This window comes from Globicephala melas, chromosome 20 (assembly GCF_963455315.2).
Source record: "Globicephala melas chromosome 20, mGloMel1.2, whole genome shotgun sequence".
Classification (NCBI taxonomy): Eukaryota; Metazoa; Chordata; class Mammalia; order Artiodactyla; family Delphinidae; genus Globicephala; species Globicephala melas.
This window is the reverse complement of record NC_083333.1, coordinates 47,897,259-47,915,532: the sequence shown is the minus strand read 5'-3', so window position 1 is coordinate 47,915,532 and position 18,274 is coordinate 47,897,259. Positions and strand designations below refer to the sequence as shown.

The window sequence follows — 18,274 nt, the reverse complement described above, 5'->3', positions numbered from 1 at the left end:
ACACCACTTTATAGCTTTCTCTTAATGCAAAACAGAATCCAAAAGTCTCTTTAATAATTCAGCTTAACAAGGTGAACTGAAGGGCACCTGGTTTGATGTGGCACAACTTTATGGCCAAGGCAGCTGTGCTGAGGCCTTACATATGCTGCTTTAAAAAACTAACAGCCTTTGGGGTGTGCTCAGAGCAGGGAGTCTGAAGAAATGGCTCGTCTGTTTACAACACACCCGACAGGAATCAGGGTTCATTGTGACAAGGGGCACAAAACTTGTGGCCTTCCTATGAACAGATACCCAACACATATCCCCCCTTCACCTGCACGTGGCTGCTGGGCAGGACCAGTGGGACAGGCCTCAGTACTGGAAGGAAAGCTACAGTATTCAGTGGGGGAGTTTGCCACCTGGAGCCTGTCCGGTCCACGTGTGGCTGGGCCGTGAGTGGTGTTACAGGCATAAAGACTTTGAACCCCTCTCTTCAAGGAAAAAAGAAAAATAGATTCCGTGTATATGCCATTCTGGAAAAGGCAAAACAATGGAGACAATAAAAAGATCAGTGGTTGCCAGGAGTTTGCGGGGGAGGGAAGATGAATACATAGAATACAGAAGTTTTTATGAGCAGTGAAAATACTGTGTATGACACTATAATGATTTTATGTCATCATACTATCGTCCAAACCCACCATAGAACGTGCAACACTATTCACTTCATAAAGCGAACCCTAAGATGAACTAGGGACTTTGGTGATTATGATGTCAGTGCAGTTCAGCCTTAGTTTAAAAAAAAAAGTCTTAAAAAGAATTAACACTCAGGGTAGACTTTTTGGCAAAACCTTTGTTTCACTTTTATATATGTATACACGTTATATATGTGTCTGTTGGACTGTAATGTAAAATGTGCTTTTTAGAATAAAAAAGTTTGCAGGTTACTGTAGTTATACTGGCAAATAAAAGCACAAATTAAAAATAATAGCCTTATTGAGATCTAATTGAAATACCATAAGATTCATGCTTTTAAAGCATACAGTTCCATGTTTTTTAGCATATTCCCAAAGTTGTTTGTGCCACTCTACCATGTCATAACCGTCCTGCAGTGTAGGCGGTGTGTCCACTTCACTCATGAGGACACAAGGCCGCCCGCTTTGCAGTGGCGGGGCCAGCACTCCAGCCTGGGTCCATCATTGCCCACCCTGACTTCTCGGGTCAGTACTCACTCTCCACTCCTGCCACGCGCGTTTGATGACCGTAGCAGCTGCGTGCAGCCTCTGGATGTGCTTCCGAGTCAACCAGGAACGAACAGCTGAGGGGTTTGTCCAGAAACAGGAAATAAGAGTAAATGTTCGTCAGAGCTCTCGGTAACCAGGCTGCAGCAACACCAGAGCAGCTGTAAACGTTTGAATGAATGGCCACCTGTGCCACCGCATGAGGTGAGGGACTGAGTCAACACGTGAAGCAGACCTGGCTCTGCAAACCACAGCTCAGACTGCCCAGACTTGGAGATAGATACCTACACATCAAACGGGCAGCTGCCACGGGGTCACCTCCCACCTCGGGCTCAGTCTGAGGTAATGCCCAGGGAACAAGAGGGGTCTGAATTGTCTGCATCTTTCACCTGTATTTTTGGAAACCCTTAATTGAATTTGCTTGCGTGCGTTATGAATCCACAAACGATGCCAGCATACACCCATGCACTGGTGAAGGTAATAACTACTGGATGGGGAGCTGATCATGGGGCAATTTTCATTTTCTTCTTTTGAAATTTCAGCATTTTCTGATTCTTTTTGGTACAATCATATTCAGAAAATGGGCTATTCGACTAAATACTAACACATTTGGATTCTGAAAAACTATAAAGTTTAAAGATGCATAAAAGTCACCTATTATCTCACCAACCCAGATAGTTCTACAGTATTTCCTTACTTTTTTTCAGGCCTGTACACACAAACGCACCTTATGAAGGTGGCATCACCTTGATGTGTAGTTCAGCATTCAGATTTGAACATCATGTTGGAAATGTTTTCCCGGTAAATTAAAAATATTCTTCAAAAACACTTCTTAGCTAGCTAAGGATCGTCCATAATGTAGCCATGACTCCACCACTGTCAGGTATTTGGATTGTTTCTAGTATTTTTGTTTTTCAGAATGAGGCTGCTGTGTCATGGTTCATACATTGCTTCCTTAATCAGATCTTCTCAGTTTTTACCTTCTCCTTAATTAAACTCAACACGCCCGGGAGCCCAGGTAGTGATAAGAGTTGTCATAAAGGGAAAAAAAGGCGGCATAAACAGCTATCTAGGACTAGGAAAGGGGAATTAAAGGCAACTTTTGAGCCTCTACTACCTACAAAGCACCCTTAGTTGTGGTGTGGCCTGGTATGCACTGACTGGAGATGCTCTGGGTGAACTGGACAGGGAATTCGAATCCCAGCGCACCACAGAGACATGCAGTTAACCTCTTGGGGCTGGGACACAGTCAGCTTTGGTCTGTGGGGACTCTAGCAGCAGCATTTCGAAAGAAACAGGTATCACGTGGGCTGTGTGCAGCTGCAGACAGTGGCCGTACCTGGGCCCACCTGCTGGCCAGGAGTGATGACTGCCAGCCCAGGGCCCCACCTCTCCTACCTGCCTGGATGAGCACGGCGGCCCGCCTCTGCCTCTCCTGCTTGCGGCCCCAGTGTCGCCTCCAGCCACCCTGGATGCTGCGGGCACACTGCTCCAGCACCTGGGCACGCCCACGTTCCAGAAGCTCCAGCTGGGAGAAAGGGCATCCACTGAGGTCCTCAGCCTCTCCTCCCCCTGCCCTCAGGAGGGCCCAGACCCTGTCGTGCTAAGGACAGCATGTGGCTGGCCACTCCTCATCCCAAGCCAGCTTACCGTGGAGTCAGTCATGAACACCTTGGTCCTGCCACAGTGCACTGGGGCCAGCATGGCCTCAGCTGGTGCCTGAGCCAGGGCTGGCAGAGTGTGGAGGATGTCCTGGAGGAGGGCTTGCAGCGTGGCCTGCTCGGAGTGTGGAGACCATTCTGGGGGATGGAGACAGAGGTCCCGTAAGTGCTTCATTGTCTACACACTTCTGTGGCCTTAAGAAACTGGCCTGGTCTCCCTAACATTCCACAGGATTCTTTCCTGCTGTGAAGCCTCTAACCATTTCTACCTCCTGCCTTTCGGGAGGAGGCCAGAGGTGGCCTCCCACTGTCCCTCAGGTCCCTGGCTGTTATGAGGAATCTCCAAATCCCACTTGAGGCTGTGCCCTGGACTGGCCTGCAGCCTCCATTCCTGTGGGTCCCTTTGGGCAGGGTGGCAGAGGGCACCGGGTGCCTTGACTCCCACGTGGACTCCCAGGCTGCTTAGCCAGCATCTGTTTCTACGGCCCCAAACATGCTGAGGGCCAAACAGGGCAGCCGGGCCACTCCCTCTGCCCCTGAGCCCTCCCGCCACTGATGGGAAAAGGGGGAACAAATCCCAGTCCCATGGAGGCCCACCGGGTCCCCCTGCCTGCCCTCCCACACCTGGCAGGGCCAGCTCCTGTAGAGGGAGGATTTACCTGAGGGTCTGACCACCTTTAGCTGCCCAGTGCCTCTCTGGAGGCGGCCAAAGGAAACGCCGCAGACGAGAAACAGCAGCAAAATCAACCAGGGGCTTTGGGCAAGAGACAGAACAGAAGAGCACACCATGGAGAAAGGGGGTGGGAGAGGCGGGGAGAAAGGATGAAAGGAAAGTGACAAGATCGTGCCCAAGAGAGGGAAATACAAAGCAGTACTGTGCCTGGGCTCTGCTGGCCCCGGGTGTGTGTGTGTGTCCTTGGCCTCTTCTCCCTCCACGTGGTGTGTGTGCATGTCCTGTCCTTGGCCTCTTCTCCCTCCTTGTGTGTGCGCGTGTGTCCTGTCCTTGGCCTCTTATCCCTTCGTGTCTGTGTGTGTGCATGTGTGTGTCTCCTGTTCTTGGCCTCTTCTCCCTCCGTGTGTGTGCGCGTGTGTGTCCTGTCCTTGGCCTCTTCTCCCTCCGTGTGTGTATGCGCGTGTGTGTGTCCTGTCCTTGGCCTCTTCTCCCTCCTTGGCCTCTTCTCCCTCCGTGTGTGTGTGTGCAAGTGTGTGTCTCCTGTCCTTGGCCTCTTCTCCGTGTGTGTGTGTGTGTGTGTGTGCGCGCGTCCTGTCCTTGGCCTCTTCTCCGTGTGTGTGTGTGCGTGCGTGTGTGTGTCCTGGCCTCTTCTCCCTCCACCTGTGCCCAGGCCTTCTCACCAACTCACACAGCCTCAGTGACGCCACATGCAACAACCCCAGCAGACCAGGCCTTTCCCCTGAGGTGGGAGCTGGCCGGTACCTTGCAGATGTCTCCACTGGCTGGGAAGGGCTTGGCAGCCTCCCCAGACCTCTCTTCCCCACTGGCCGGGCGTGGCTAATTCTCTCCTCTCCTCTCCCTCTACATCGAATCACACACTTGCCAAGTCTGGCCAATTTCTTCCCAACATTTCCCGGCTGTGCCCAAATCTCTAGCCTATCTCCCCTCTGGCCAACCACGGGGCGCCCCACGGTGGCCTCCAGAAAGCATGAGGCTGACGCCACTCCCTTCATCCCCCGAAGTGCCTCCCATCTGCCTGGAGGAGAAAGTCCAGCTTCTGCGAGTGGGCCTGCCTGTCCCCCAGCCTCACCAAGTACTGTTCTTGCCCTTATGAGCCAGCAACACTGAACAGCCTGGAGCTCCTCATACACACAGTGCTGTCCCTGCCTGTGGAATGCCCCTCACCTGGCTAATCCCATCTAGCCTCAGACACCACCTCCTTCAGGAAGCCTTCCCGATTCATACCTCTCTAGCACCACCCACAGCATTCTGTTCCTAACTCTGTGTCTCCACTTTCCCCATTGTTTGTCTTCTTTTAGTTTGTTTCCCCCACTGAGCCAAGAGCCACGAGGGCAGGGCTGTGTTTTATTCATCTCTGAAGCCCCAGCCCCTCACCCTGAGATGGCCCAGGTAAGTGCTCAGGAAACTGGGTGAACAAGTGACTGGCAAATGGGCGCCTCACCTGAGCACCCTTCATCTGGAGGTGGGCCATGGGGGCTGGGGGCTGCGCCAGGACGGAGCCTTCTCAGTAACTCATACCGCTTCAGGAAGTTCCGGTGAGAGACCCTGGAAGCCAAAGCAGGCGGAAGGAGAGAGGAAGTGACTTTGGCCGTGAGCCAGGAGTCACTGTTTCACCTGTTCAGCCACCAGCGAGGTGCTGCCCTGACTGTGCCCACTGAGCGGATGGCATTACTAGGCCCCTTGGCGGGAAGCCGGTGGAGACCAGTGCATGCTGGGCCTCCTGCTCCTGCAGCCTTGGTCCTACCCACATGGAGCCTTGCTCTTTTAGGAGGGGATCTGCAGCCTGCCCCCTCCCAAAGGGGCTCGCCAGCCTCTCCCCTCCCAAAGGGGCTCGCCAGCCTCTCCCCAGACACCTGGGTCACTCCTGCCGTGCACAGGGGCTCAGCACATCTCCCCTCTGACGCCATGGCCCACTCCACTGCCGCCCGGGGTCTCGGCTCCCCGTCACGGCAGCGCTTCCCTACACATCAGTACTTCCTCCTCCTGAGTCTGGCTTCTGTCCCCAAAACTGCACCAGCGTGGCCACCAACTCCAGGGGTCAGTGCTCTGACCAGCCTCTCAGCAGCAGGTGCCCAGCTGACCCCTCTCCCTTGTAGAGCTTGCTTTCAGCCTCCAGGACACCCACGGTCCTGGCTTCCTCCTTCACCCCAACCCCCTCCAAGTTGTTGCTGGTTTCTCGTCATCCACCCTCTCTAAACGTGAGCGTTCCTCAGGGAATGGCCTCAGACCTCCCTCTCCCCCTGTGATCTCCTTGCTCACGGTGTTAAAAGTCACTGAGGACAGACCCTCACATGCCCCTCCATTTCAAACCGGACTCTCGCCTGCCCTCTCTCCCAGACCATCCTGTGTCCCGATTCATCCACTTGCCTCAGACGGAAGCCTGGAAGTCGCTTCTGCAGCCTGGAAGTCGACTGCTCCCCTGCCCCGTACCCCATGGTCTATCCATTCACAGTCCCATTTCTATGGCAAGCCACACTCCACTTTTACCCACTTCTCTCCATTTTTCACTGGGCCACCATCACACCTGTTCTACCTGTAACAGCCGCCCGCTCATCTACCTCCTCTCCTGACCCTAGGGCAGCCTCCACACAGCAGCCACGGAACACGAACGAGCGCGCAGCGCGCCCTGCTTACAACGCCCAGCGGCTCCCACAGCCCTCAGGAAGACAGCAGTCTTCACGTGGCCTAGAGCCTCACTGCTTCCCCCCGTGTGTTGTGTGTGCTCCGGTCACTTTAGCATCTCTCAGGTCCTAACCTGGGAGCTTTGGGGTTGCTGTTCCCAGGGTCTCGAATACTCTCCCCTCCTCCAAGTCTTCCCAGGCTGGCCCCTTGGCTTTTCTTCCCTAGGCCTGAGCTGCTCAGAGGGCCCCTCCCTGAGCAGTCCTGACCCCTTCCCCATTTGTCTACCTAATGGCACATTTTGTTCCTTTCCACAGCGATGTACATCCCAAGAGGGCAAGACTCACCTTTCTTATTCACTGATACACACCAGACAACGTGCCTCCACAAAACAGGCCACAGAAAGTGAGCGCAGTCCTAGAGCTCCAGGCCGACTTCTGTGGACCTGCCTCTTTCTCTTCATCTCCACATCCTGCTCTGGGCTGGTCAGGCTCTCGTCTGACCTGCGCCCTGAGCTCCACCCTGGCATTGGCCCTGCCCCCTGCACTGGATGGACCGGCCCACTCACCGGATAGGGAAGCCGGCGGCACTGATGTGGATGGTCTCCACGAGGCCACAGGCCTCCAGCTGGCTCAGGACCTGCAGGGTTAGGGAGACAGGGCTGCAGCATGGGACCAGCAGGCCCCAAATGCCACCCTTTCTGTGGCCCTGCTGGTGTGGATCTGCGGGCTCTCCTGATGGGCAGTCTTTGGGGCAGTGAGAAATCAAGGGACCTTGAGAAAATCTCCCTGTTAGAAAGGGTCCTGGTGACCCCAGGTCCCCTTATCTGAAGCCTGGCTTCTGGTACAACTGAGGCCAATGCTAGTCCTGGCTGTCTCACCGCTGCCGTCTTTGCCTCTCAATGCAGCCCAATCCAGTTTCTCTTTTTTATTTATTTTACATTCTGCAGTCAATAGAGTGAGTCCCAGCTAAGAGGCAGGGGAGGTTATACTGTGAAGATGCTTCCGGGACCCAACCAAGGTCTTTACCACAGAGCAGTGATCCTGACTATGAACCCTAAGGTCGTATCTGCCAGTCGACTGTGGGACACTCTCCAGCATCGTCCAGCTCTCATATCTCTACCACATCCCTCCAAAGGGCAAAGGGCAGCTGCTGGCCACAGAGTGCTTTTGTGCAAATTTTAGAAACTATCCTTCCATCAGAAAGAGTGCACTGTGTCTGGTCTGTAAGGTGACACAGACTTTCAGCTGATCACAAAAGACACCCATTCCTCTGGGCAGCCTCAGTCTCTTGTCAGGGCACATGGCCTGGTGAGCAGAGAGCAAGATGCACTGTAGCCCCTACTTGCTGCCTGTGGTTGGCTGGGCCACCGTGCAGTACACAGACCACACAACTGTACATGACTGTCCTGCCAGAGCTGGAGAGACAAGCCCTCCCTAATGTCACTCCATTTGGAGCAGACGTCCTGCCCCTTACCCCTCCAGGGTCTTGGCCGAATGGGACCCTCCACAAAGCAGCTCTGGCCCACTGTGAATTACCTCCTCCTGGTGGAACATCTGCGCCTGGCCCTGGCTGTTGGGCTTGATGCAGCGAATGTAGTGGGGTGTGGTGCTATGCAAGACCTGCAGAAGCTGCTCCAGGGAGGCCTGCAGAGGGGAGAGACCGTGGGTCAGGCTGCTGGGGGAGCACCGGCTGGGCCCTGGTTAGTGACACCTCCAAGCAGCCCTCCCAGCCCCGAGAGCTGGATCCTCACACGCCCTGAATGAGTCCTGGCGGCTCTCACTGGGTGTGCCCAGAGCACACTCCTCACCTCCGCCTCCAGGGACCCTTCTTGACCTGTGGCCCTCCCCACCGGGTTGGTCTCCCTGCATCTGGTCTCAGCCGCCCCCGACCAGAGCAACCTTTCCAGGAGAGAAGCATCTCAGAACCCCCTGCCATTTGTTCGGGCGACTACGCGCGTCCTGTGTGCTGGAAGCCTTGCCAGGGCTACGACATGGCCGTCTGCCGTCATCTCACAGCTCGGGGCCTAACGGGCCTTGCAGACGTGGGCTGGGCTCTCTCAGTGGTGTGTCTGAGGCTGGGCAGGAAAGGGCTAACCAAACCTGGGCTCCCCTGGTTGCCTCCCATGGGAGGTGATGAGAAGGCTGCGGTTGGAAGGAGGACGAGGAATAAACTAAGAGAAGGGGCATGGAGGGCGGGAGCGAGGGTGGAGCCGAGGGGTGGTGCAGCCAAACGTGCAAGGGCGGAGTGACGGCAGGAGGGGACCCGTCTGCTCTGGCCGAGGACAGAGTTTGAGCAGGAAGCTAGGGAACTGGGAGTGGGCCAGTCACAGAGGTTCAGGTAACTACTGCTCTTCCACGATCACCCTATCAGCAGTGGGCGAAAGGCCGCACTGCCACCCACGCGCCCCTAGGCTTCCTGTCACGTCAACTACACACACAGTCCCTCTGTCAGTTTCCGGTCTCTGTCTTCCGTGGACCAGGACCACGGCTACCTGACTCCTCAGTGCTCCCAGCACACAGCACTGATCCTGGGAGGTGCTTGGTAAGCACTGGAGATTGATGAGTGAACCAAGCACGTCGCATCAGCACTCGGACCCACCTTGAACTTGGACACCACGGTCAACACAGGGGCCCTGCTCTGGCCAGAGGGCTCCTCCTGGGACTTCTCTTCAGGGTCAGCAGGAAACAGCACTTTGAGCAGGGGGTCCTGGGATTGCTGCAGGAGCCTGGTCAGCTCAGGGGGGATGGGGTCCTAGGGGGAAAGGACAAGGGTGAGAGCAGGCGTGGTGCTGCCCACGGGCTGCCAGCCCTGCTCACCCAGGCCCCAGAAGAAGGGCAGGGCCTGAGCCCAAGAGATTCAGAGCTGGTCTACTGGGTGCCTAGAAGCCAGGAAATGCAGCCATTTCTGGGCAGGTTGTGCCTGATGAGCAGAGACCTCGGAGAGGAGGGCCCAAGAGGTGACCCTGGACTCGGGAGGACGTTCAGGAGGGGAGGACGCACGATGGAAGCTTCCACACACATGCAGCAATGACTCAGCATCTCGTTTCACGCAGGGGCCACAACAACGGCCCAGCCCTCACCTTGTTCTTCTCCACCAGGCCCGCGGTGTGGTAGCGCACAGACCCTGCATAATGCACCACGATGAAGCTGGGCTCCCGGCTGAGCTTGTCGTGGCCCAGGCAGGGGCTGCCTGCCAGCGTGCTCTCAATGCGCGTCTGGAGCTGGGCTGCACTGCTTGGCCGATTAAGGCGGCATTCCTGTGTGGGCCGGGACGGGACAGGTGGGCAGCCACACGGTGAGAGGGGCTCACAACCCTCACAGTCCCCACCCCGTGGACCCATGGGAGCATCGCAGTGACCCTGAAAAGGAGGGGTTATAGGGCTAGCAAACCCATTATGCAGATGGAGAGAAAGAGGCACACAGAGAGCACACAGATGGTCTTCAAGGTCCCAGAGAAGCCCAAAGCCCCACTCGGGTGTCCTGCACACTAGCTGACCCCCCGACCTCGTTTATGAGGGAGCAGATGCTGACGGGGCTCCCCTCGATGAGATCCAAACAGGTCTGGTTGTCCTGGTAGCTGACAGTCGACCACTCCAGGCCCTCAGCTGTGTACTCCTCCTGGGGGCAGAAGGCAACTGTGGTCTGAGGTCCAGCTGGCCATCCCACGGCTGGCCTCAGCACCACAGCCCGTTCCAGAGCGGTGTGAAAGGAGGAACCGAAGACGCCTGGTCAGATCCAGGGATGGCGCTGGGGGCCAGGGAGAAAGAGAGAACGCAGGACCACCCCACCCCTCACCTGCTGGGCCCTGAGGTAGTGAGCCACGAAGTGCTGCTGCAGCTTCTCGTTGGCGTAGTTGATGCACAGCTGTTCCAGACTGTTGGTGGGGAACGACTCAAACCCGTACACGTCCAGCAGGCCTGGCAGGAAGGGGAGACCCCGTGGGGCCAGTGCAGGAGGCGGCGGGGCCCGCGGGACGACAGGAGCCCAGGGTAAAGCCTCATGCTTGGCAGCCCAGAGCTGAGGTGGGGTGAGCACGGTACCCAGCGGTGAGCAGAGCACCTCCCACCCCAGCGTGGTTCCCAGGGCAGCCTCCTGTCCCCTCAGAGCTCAGAACAGGAAGAGGCCCAATGAGGTGTCAGGGAACCAGGTCCTGGGGAACGCTGTGTGTCCAACCCGGTTTGGACGGCCTGAGTCTCACGCGCTCAGTTGGTGCCTAGAATTCCATTCTGTGAGCAAACTTCACCGACGCTTCTGAGCTTTACTTCCTCCCCTAGCAGGTTCCAATGACGTTACCATGTCCCCCATGTCCCTTCTAATCTAGCTCCTTCACCGTCCCCCACTACTCTCCTGAGACCGGAGCTGGGTCTCCGGGGAGAGGAGGGGCCCTCGTGGCCCGGCCGCCAGCTGAGCCTGCCTGGAGGGCTAGGGACGGTCAGATGCGGGCACCAGAGAGCAGAGACCTCGCCCACACACTGGTGGAGGGTGAGGAGATGGGTGCAGAGGAGGGAAAGGAGCTGCCCGGAGTCCCGCAGTAGACCCAGGGCTCTGCTCTCTGTGCCGGGCCCTCCTGTCCTTTTTCTGAAGGAGGGTGATCCCCTGCTACCTATGAAAGTGGTCCAGGAGCCGGGGTCCGCACAGATGCTGCTGTTGATCACCGATACCAGCCAGTCAAACAGCCTGTTGGGGTGGGGCGGGGGGAGTGGGCTCTGGTGAGAGGCGTCAGGCTGAGCCTGAGGGGTGGCAAGACTGTCCCTCCAGCCTGGGTGCCACACCTTGGAGGGCCTGTCTTCTGAGCCTGACAGGTCAAGGGCTAAACACTCTCGTGTCCTGCCCATCCTGTCTTGACCTACTACACATGCAGGCTGTGGTCACGCACGTTCCTGGGCACACGAAGACCTGGCCTGTCCACGAGCAAGACTGAGCACGGGACCAACTGCAGGCACGTCCCTTTTTATTGTGCTTTGCTTTATTGCGTGTTTTACAAATTGAAGGTCTGTGGCAACCCTGCGTCGAGCAAGTCTAACAGCGCCATTTTCCCAACAGCGTTATTTTAAAATTAAGTCATGCACATTGTTCTTTTGGACATAAAGCTATTGCGCACTTAATAGTCTACAGTATGGTGTAAACATAACATTGCTATGCACCACGAAGCCAAGAAATTCGTGTGACTCACTTTATTGTGGTGGTCTGGAACTGAACCTGTGATACCACTGAGGTCCGGTATAGCCTCTGGGGCTAGACAGGGAGTGGGTCTGCCTCAGTCCCCTGGCCCGACACCCAGCTGCATCTCGATGAGAAGGGGCTAACAGGCAGTTCTGGGTGGGATTGTGAAGAACTGAGTTCACTGGACTCCCCTGCAAACCTCGGCCTGCGGAGGCCAGCGCCCGAGTCACCCGAGGTGGACAATGGCAACCTGCACTCTGGAACCGTCGCCCCTGAGATGACGGGATGGTTGCTGTACAACATGGTGACACATATGATACTATATAAGGGTTTCTTCCTTACCATTCATTTAAGTAATTGCTCTGCAACTTTTTTTCAATTCAGTAAATGATTCCTATTTTTGCAACAAGGGCTTCAAATACCCATTTGAGGTACTAAAAATGAGTGAGCTAGTGATACGATTACCTGTTTGCTGCGTGTGAAATGATCCATGATTAGAGACCCACTGTGTCTGTGATCATCACACTTTACCTGCTCATCTTGCAGTGATTTGACACAAAAGCTTTAAAAATCTTTGGCCTCAAATTCTGACCTGAAATTCGCTTCTAGGGAGTGAGAACAGAGTACCTTGCTGAACCGGGTTCAGTCTGGGCCCAGCTGCCCTGGGCCATTTTCACTCAGAGGATCTTATCCCCTTAGCAGAGCTTCTCAGGCTCTTAGCTCTAGAGAAGTTCGTGAAACCAGGGGGACCCTCTCCACAGGTACCCAAGTTCCTATAAGCACATGCACGTGTGCGCGCCCACACACACACACACACACACACACGTGTTCTGTCCCATAATTTCAGAGGAGCCTGGGCCCCCAGACACCCTCAATGGCACCCCAAAGGGTCTCAGAACCCAGAGTAACAAATCACTCCTTAACCACATGGCCAAAGGGTAGAGATGCCCACAGAACCAACAGGAAAAGGACAGGACCCCCGCCTTCCCCCTGTTCTGGGCTCCACTTGCCGCACAGTGTTGCTCAAGACTGTGGGCAAAGCTTCTGGCTCTACCACCATCTATCAAATTCCCCAGGTGACTACCAAGAGTACAAGGGCACACAGAGACAGAGGAGCCTATTCACCCATGGGTCTGCACCTGGACCTGGGAGGGACCCACATCACCTCTGGGGCTGGCCTTGCCAGCAGAGCAGGCAGGCCTTCCTCACCTATCACCAAGGTCAAGCCAGGCTCCTGTACTTTAATAACATGCTGAATCTAGGCCAGGTGGCAACTTCTCCACGTAGAGTAGTCCGGAAACAAGCCAAGGGCCTTGCTCGGGGAAAGCCCAGGAGCCACTCCCTCCTGCCCCGAGGGTCTGGGGAGAAGGGCAGGGAACCCGGCTGCTTTATCTGGCAGCCCTCACCCTGGGCCCAGCCGTACTGCCTAAGGGGTCTGTTCCAACTCCAGATGGGGGGGCCTGGGAGGAGGGCAGGGCCCAGAGCACTCACCGTGCGTAGACCAGTTTGGCCAGACAGTCTCTGCGGGTGTCACACTCGGCCCGGGAGCAGGGCTTCTGGAACACCTGCTGCTGCCTGCCTGCCCTGATGGTTCGAATCCGCAGTGTCTCCAGCAGAGGGTCTTCTGGGAGCCGCAGCAGTGAGGCCGATGTCCTGACAGAGCCTGGGAGGCACAAACACCCTCCATCCAAACATCCCTCTGCACAAGGCCCCGTGAAGTCATCACAGTGGAACCACGACCCACCCAATGGGGCAGAGTGAACCCAGGTGCAGGTGGGTGAGGAGGCTTGGCCAAGGCAGAGGCAGGACTTGAACCCAGGGCTTCTGTGTGCGAGTCCACACGGCCATGAGTGGGATAAACCACCTTATAAACCCTGCAACTCCCGTTTTCTCATCTGTAAGATGTGGGTGATGCTATCTGCTGCAGCAGAGATGGGGTGAGGAGTAACTTCTCCAGGGCAGAGCCCTATAGCTTATGGCTTCAAGGGCACTGATTCCAAATTTCACCTTCTGGCCTCCCTCCCACCCGATCCCACCAAATATTGCCTCTTTTCCGGCAGGGCCTGCCTTGCTCCCTGGGTGTCTGACCAAAGCCTGAGGTGCAGGGCCCCCATGCTTGCACTCACACTTAGCGTCATCCATCAGTGGGCAGGGCTGGGCTTCGTTCCCGGAGTCAGCAAACCGGGTGTTGCCGAGGTGCAGCAGTCCAGCTAGGGCCTGAGGGGGCAGGAGAGGACACGAAGTGGGCCCCTTCTCAAGGGCTGGAGCCCAGCCTGGGAAGGGTCTCTCTCCTGCTGAATATGAGAATTATGATAACAGAATAATAACAGCTCTCAATTACTGCCCCCTTACTCCATGACTCAGCCAGACCCAGTTCTACGCAAGTTACATGCATCATTTCCTGTAATCGTTTCAACAACCAATGAGGCATGTGCTATGGTGGTGCCCATGATAATAGATGAGATGGGGAGAGGTTAAATCACAAGCCCGAGGCCACACACTTGGTAAAGGAGAAAGGCAGGATGAGAACCCAGGCAATTCAACTTCAGACCCCTCCCGGGGCAGCCACCGGGGCCGCCACGTCACCCACAGTCTGCGCCCCTGCCCCCCGACTCCAGGGGCAGACCGTGCGGGAAGGCCACTCCTGTTCCTCGTGGACCGGCCCCACCTCTGTGTGGCTGCTGGGGGCTTGGCTCTGGCTCCTTCTGGCTCTTTCTCAGCACTGTTGGACTTCTGACAGCCCAGCCTAGGGCAGGATCTGTGATCTTGGTCTCTGTCCAGTGGGTGCTCCCTTGCCTTCGCACTCAATGACCCACATGGATGAGGCCCCAGGGGCTGTAGAAAGGGGACCCCTGGGTCCAGCAACTTGGAAACCTTTGGACCTGGTATCGGTAGAGCAGGGCCTCTCCTACCATCCCTGTCTGGTCCCAGAAAGGGTGTGCCCACATGCTACTGGCTTTCAGGCCACAACCCACCTCAGGAGAAAACTACTGTGCTGATGGGCAGTGTGGCTGGGACACAAGGTCATGCCACCCTCAAGACAGCACTCCTGTCCAGACTCCTATTGTTGTCAACTTGTCCTATGCGCTGTCCCTCTGGCCAAGCTCTTGGCTGGCAGTACCCATACTGGTTGCGATCTCCCCCTACAGCCTGAGCAGCCCCCTTGTGGAGGTGGAGGTCTCCTTCCACTGCACTGCCGTCTCCCTGGTGCGGCATCCCTGTCTCTGCTGCCAGCCAATCCTACAGATCCCCTCCCGCCGCTCCGCAGGAGTGAGGAGAAAGATGGGAGAAGGGAGACCACCAGTGGGGATGCGCGGGGCCCAGTTCCTCTGGGTGAGCACTGTGTCCCAGGAGGAAGAGGAAGAGGGTGGGAAGTCGGAATTACTACGTCCAGTACAAACTCTATCTGCAGCACTCAGTGCTGTCTGGCCGTGGGCAGGTCTCTAGTTTTCTCAAGCATTAAATGGGAATAATCTCCATACCCATGGGGCTGTTGAAAAAAACCAAGCGAGCTAAGAGGTGTGAACATGATTTCAAAACTTTTAACACACTAGACAACCACATGGCAGCATCGTTTCTCTATTCTGATTAATGGAGCAATAACTGACCCAGGCACTTTGCCCTTTGACCTCCGTGGGTCACTGTGCTGGCCTGTTCTATAGCACTATGTGCCCTGCCACTGTCCTCTCTGCCCCCGTCCACCCTGACCCTCGGTCTCCAGGCTCAGCCTCACAGAGAGGCGGGCGACTCCTTGGAGATTGTGCAGTAGGGCCTAACATCTTAGATCCTCAGGAAAAGAGTCTCACACGTTGAGAGAAGGGCCCTATGAAAGGGGCTGCCCATCACCGCTGCCACATGTCAGTGGTGTGGCTTTTCCTCTGACCTGAAAGATGTTGTTCTGGGTGGGGGCATCGATGCCCAAATGAAGCATGGCCTCCCTGGTCACCTCGAAACAATCCTCTGAAAAGGAATCCAAGTCACAGCCCAGAGTCAGGACCAGAGGTCAGCAGGGGCAGCGAGGGGTGAGGGAGGCAGGCCCTGTCGGGATGGGTGGGTGCTGCCGGGCCAGCCCAGGGTGCTGGGTAAGGCTCCCCCTACCTTCCAAGGTCCTCTCTGGGTTGGGCAGCCAGGAGAAGGCGGCTCCCTCAGGGAGGTGCCACTGGAGCCTCTCGTCTGCACTGGCTCCTTTGCAGATCTGTGGGGATGGGGACGGGGGCTGAGCTGGGGGTGCTGGGGAAGCCTAGGCCCGCATAAGCCTGGGGTTGGGATGAGAGCAGTGAGAAACGGCAGCAATGTCACAAGGCTGAGAGGTTCCCGTAGAGAGCCCAGGGCAGGCAGGGGGGCAAAAGCAGCAGCGAACAGTTCTGGGCGTCTCCACCCGATGCAAAAAAACTCACTGAGGGGGTCTGCAGTCTGATGAAGAAAGCAAAACTCCACCTGGGGAGCCCCCAGTCCCAATCTGAGAGCAGGGAGACGTACTACCCATGCCTTGGGGGTCCCCCAGTCTGATGGAGGAGGCAGAGTCTAGGGAGGTCCTTGTTCCCAGTTGCCGTTCGAGGACAACCCTCCGAGAGTGAGAGTTTCCATTGCGGAGACAGTCCCAGCCTCAAGGACCTTCTGATCTGACAGAGAAGGCAAGCACGTTCCCATGCCAAAACCATCCTGGGAGCCAAGACCCAGTGTGTGGCAGAAGTGTTACATAAAGTTTGTAGGAATAAGTGGTGGCATTGCTGAAACCAGGTGGACAGGCAGGCATGAAGCAAGGCAGGGAGGGGAAGGTTTAGGGGCACAGACCCACCTCCGCCCTGCATCTGGGCAGCTGTGGGCCCCACCTGGTACAGACCTGATAGAAGATGTGGAAGTTCCTCTCATTGGAGGCCTGACAGGCCACTCGAGTCTTCTCTAGCAAGTAGGTCTGAACTGCAGCTCCAGTCATCTGCTGGGCCCTGGGTACAAGCAGGCTGGAGCCCATTAGTTGCCTGTTCATCCCATGGACATTTATTGGGCACTTACTGTGTGCCAGACTGCAACCTCCCCCAACTCTTCCACTTAGGCAATGGGGGTTGTGAGGACTAGGGACCACTCAGCAAGCCCTTGGTTGGGGGTCTGGGACATTGCCCTCCAACCAGCTCAGGGGCAGGACCAAGGCTTCTGTACATTGTTTTGCCCCATCCCGAGGCAGGAACAGAGCCCCAGCTTCAAGCTCAGAGGTGTGGCCAAGAGGTGGCAGTTTAGCTAGAAGTCTCTGAGCAAGGGTAGAAGTCAGAACACATGGGCTGCACAGGCACATTGCCCCAGGGTCCCTCAGGCTGGAGGAGTTAGAGTTCTCCAGCTTCAAAGATCACCCTCAGGTTCACTTATCACACATAAAAACATGCCAGGAGGAGCTGAGTTCTGCCCACAGGGGTGGCCCAGGCGGGGCACTGTCCCAGCCACTGTCACCCTCCCCTGCCCCCAGCAGCCAGACTGGCACAGAGACTGGCAGCAGAGATTACCTGTTCAGCTGGAGCTGGATGAACTTCCCAAAGCGGCTACTGTTGTTATTCCTCAGTGTGCACGCGTTCCCTACAGATCACACCTTGTGTTTACAGAGTCCCCAGGGGCTAAGGTGGCCTCAGGTCTGCTGGGGCCAGGTCTCTATCCTCAAGTCACTTAAAGGCCCCTTTGTTGGTTTCCATGTCACAAGGGACAGGACTATGGACTGGGCACTCGGGCTTTAGCAAATGCGATTCAGCTGAGTTAGAACTTCCTGGCAATGAAGTGGAAAGAGCCAATCTAGGCAGTCAGGGACTATTTTCTCTGAAGGAGAAGGATCAAAAACAAGCTGTTACTATTGAGGCAGACGGTAAGGCACAACGTCTAGAGTGCCAACATGGACACTAACTGCTGTGCATCCTTAGACAAGTCCCCTTCCCTGAACCATCAGGAAGCTGTTCGGAAGGATGGGGCTTGGACTGGGTGAGCCAGAAGGTCCTCTCCAGCACCACTGCTACACCTGCTTAGGCTAGAGGGAGGGGACGACAGAGTGACATCACCTCTACTGGAAGGAGGCTAAGGGTACCTGGGAGGAAGTTGGGGATCCATGGCAGTGAATGATAAACTATCCTCCACCCCTCTCCTAAAGAGAACACTACTCCTTTCCCTGGAAGGTGGCAAATCCCAGAGGAAATGGGACTGAGGTACTGTGCCGAGGACACCAAGCTCACCGAAAGCTTCCATGACAGGGTTGGAGTTCAAGATTCGCTGTTCGATCCTCTCTGCAATCTTGTGATTTTCCCAGGATGTGGGTGACGCGGCCACCACAGCGTAGAACTTCATAAGGCAGCGGGACGTCCATGTCTGTGGCAGAAACAGCCCTGTGGGAGCTGTGTCCACGTTCCCTCCCACTTCTGAGCCTGCCTGATACAGCCCTCTTTTCCACCATGTGTGTTGCGGACCAAAGGGTGAATGCTGAGTTCAACTGTATCCTTGGTCAAGGCACTTCCCCGTCTGTGAAATGGGGACACTTGCTTCTGCTTCTCCTAGCTCCTGAGGATGCATTTAAGAAATGAGGGGGGCTGGGGCAGAGGAGGACAACCCACCCTGACCTGAGCAGGCTACTGACCTAAGGAGACTTTCCATGCATTTTCTTGCCAACCCTACAGACACAGATGCAATTACATACTACCTGTTTTCAAAATGATGAAACTCAGGCATAGAAAAAATTTAAATTTTATTGAAGAGTACATATCTAGTAAATGATAGGGCTCTGATTTATACCAAGGCAATCTAGTTACAAAATTCTCACTTTTTGTTTTTAATCACCTGAGATGAGGTCTATTTTCATTTTAATTTCCATTTGTTCATTGCTAGGACAGAGAAACAATAGATTTTAATATACTGACTGTACCCTGTCACCTTGATAAACTCCCTACACCT

At 55.8% G+C, this 18,274-nt stretch overlaps 1 protein-coding gene and 1 non-coding gene across 8 annotated transcripts in view; one reads left to right on the top strand and one right to left on the bottom strand.

Annotated features, from left to right (window-relative positions):
• The window catches only part of MYO19 (myosin XIX), a 42,855-nt gene that overhangs the window by 1,940 nt on the left and 22,641 nt on the right, over nucleotides 1–18,274 (bottom strand). For 6 of the 7 annotated variants that reach the window (XM_060290721.1, XM_030881846.2, XM_060290722.1 and 3 more), the window contains 18 exons: nucleotides 17,563–17,695; nucleotides 16,852–16,921; nucleotides 16,200–16,302; nucleotides 15,455–15,551; nucleotides 15,240–15,316; nucleotides 13,483–13,573; nucleotides 12,848–13,019; nucleotides 10,797–10,870; nucleotides 9,989–10,110; nucleotides 9,698–9,811; nucleotides 9,274–9,450; nucleotides 8,793–8,945; nucleotides 7,730–7,837; nucleotides 6,760–6,830; nucleotides 5,014–5,117; nucleotides 2,868–3,016; nucleotides 2,616–2,745; nucleotides 1,209–1,294 (listed from right to left, as the gene is read on the bottom strand). In XM_060290721.1, the coding sequence (XP_060146704.1) occupies nucleotides 1,209–1,294; nucleotides 2,616–2,745; nucleotides 2,868–3,016; nucleotides 5,014–5,117; nucleotides 6,760–6,830; nucleotides 7,730–7,837; nucleotides 8,793–8,945; nucleotides 9,274–9,450; nucleotides 9,698–9,811; nucleotides 9,989–10,110; nucleotides 10,797–10,870; nucleotides 12,848–13,019; nucleotides 13,483–13,573; nucleotides 15,240–15,316; nucleotides 15,455–15,551; nucleotides 16,200–16,302; nucleotides 16,852–16,921; nucleotides 17,563–17,695 (2,031 nt within the window). Of the gene's footprint in view, nucleotides 1–1,208; nucleotides 1,295–2,615; nucleotides 2,746–2,867; nucleotides 3,017–3,537; nucleotides 3,633–5,013; nucleotides 5,118–6,759; nucleotides 6,831–7,729; nucleotides 7,838–8,792; nucleotides 8,946–9,273; nucleotides 9,451–9,697; nucleotides 9,812–9,988; nucleotides 10,111–10,796; nucleotides 10,871–12,847; nucleotides 13,020–13,482; nucleotides 13,574–15,239; nucleotides 15,317–15,454; nucleotides 15,552–16,199; nucleotides 16,303–16,851; nucleotides 16,922–17,562; nucleotides 17,696–18,274 lie in introns of those variants that run through there. The other variant, XR_009560397.1, reaches the window with a different exon arrangement.
• Nucleotides 171–300, top strand: LOC115866417 (small nucleolar RNA SNORA11). Its single transcript, XR_004044653.1, has one exon. It is a non-coding gene; the product is annotated as a small nucleolar RNA SNORA11 (small nucleolar RNA).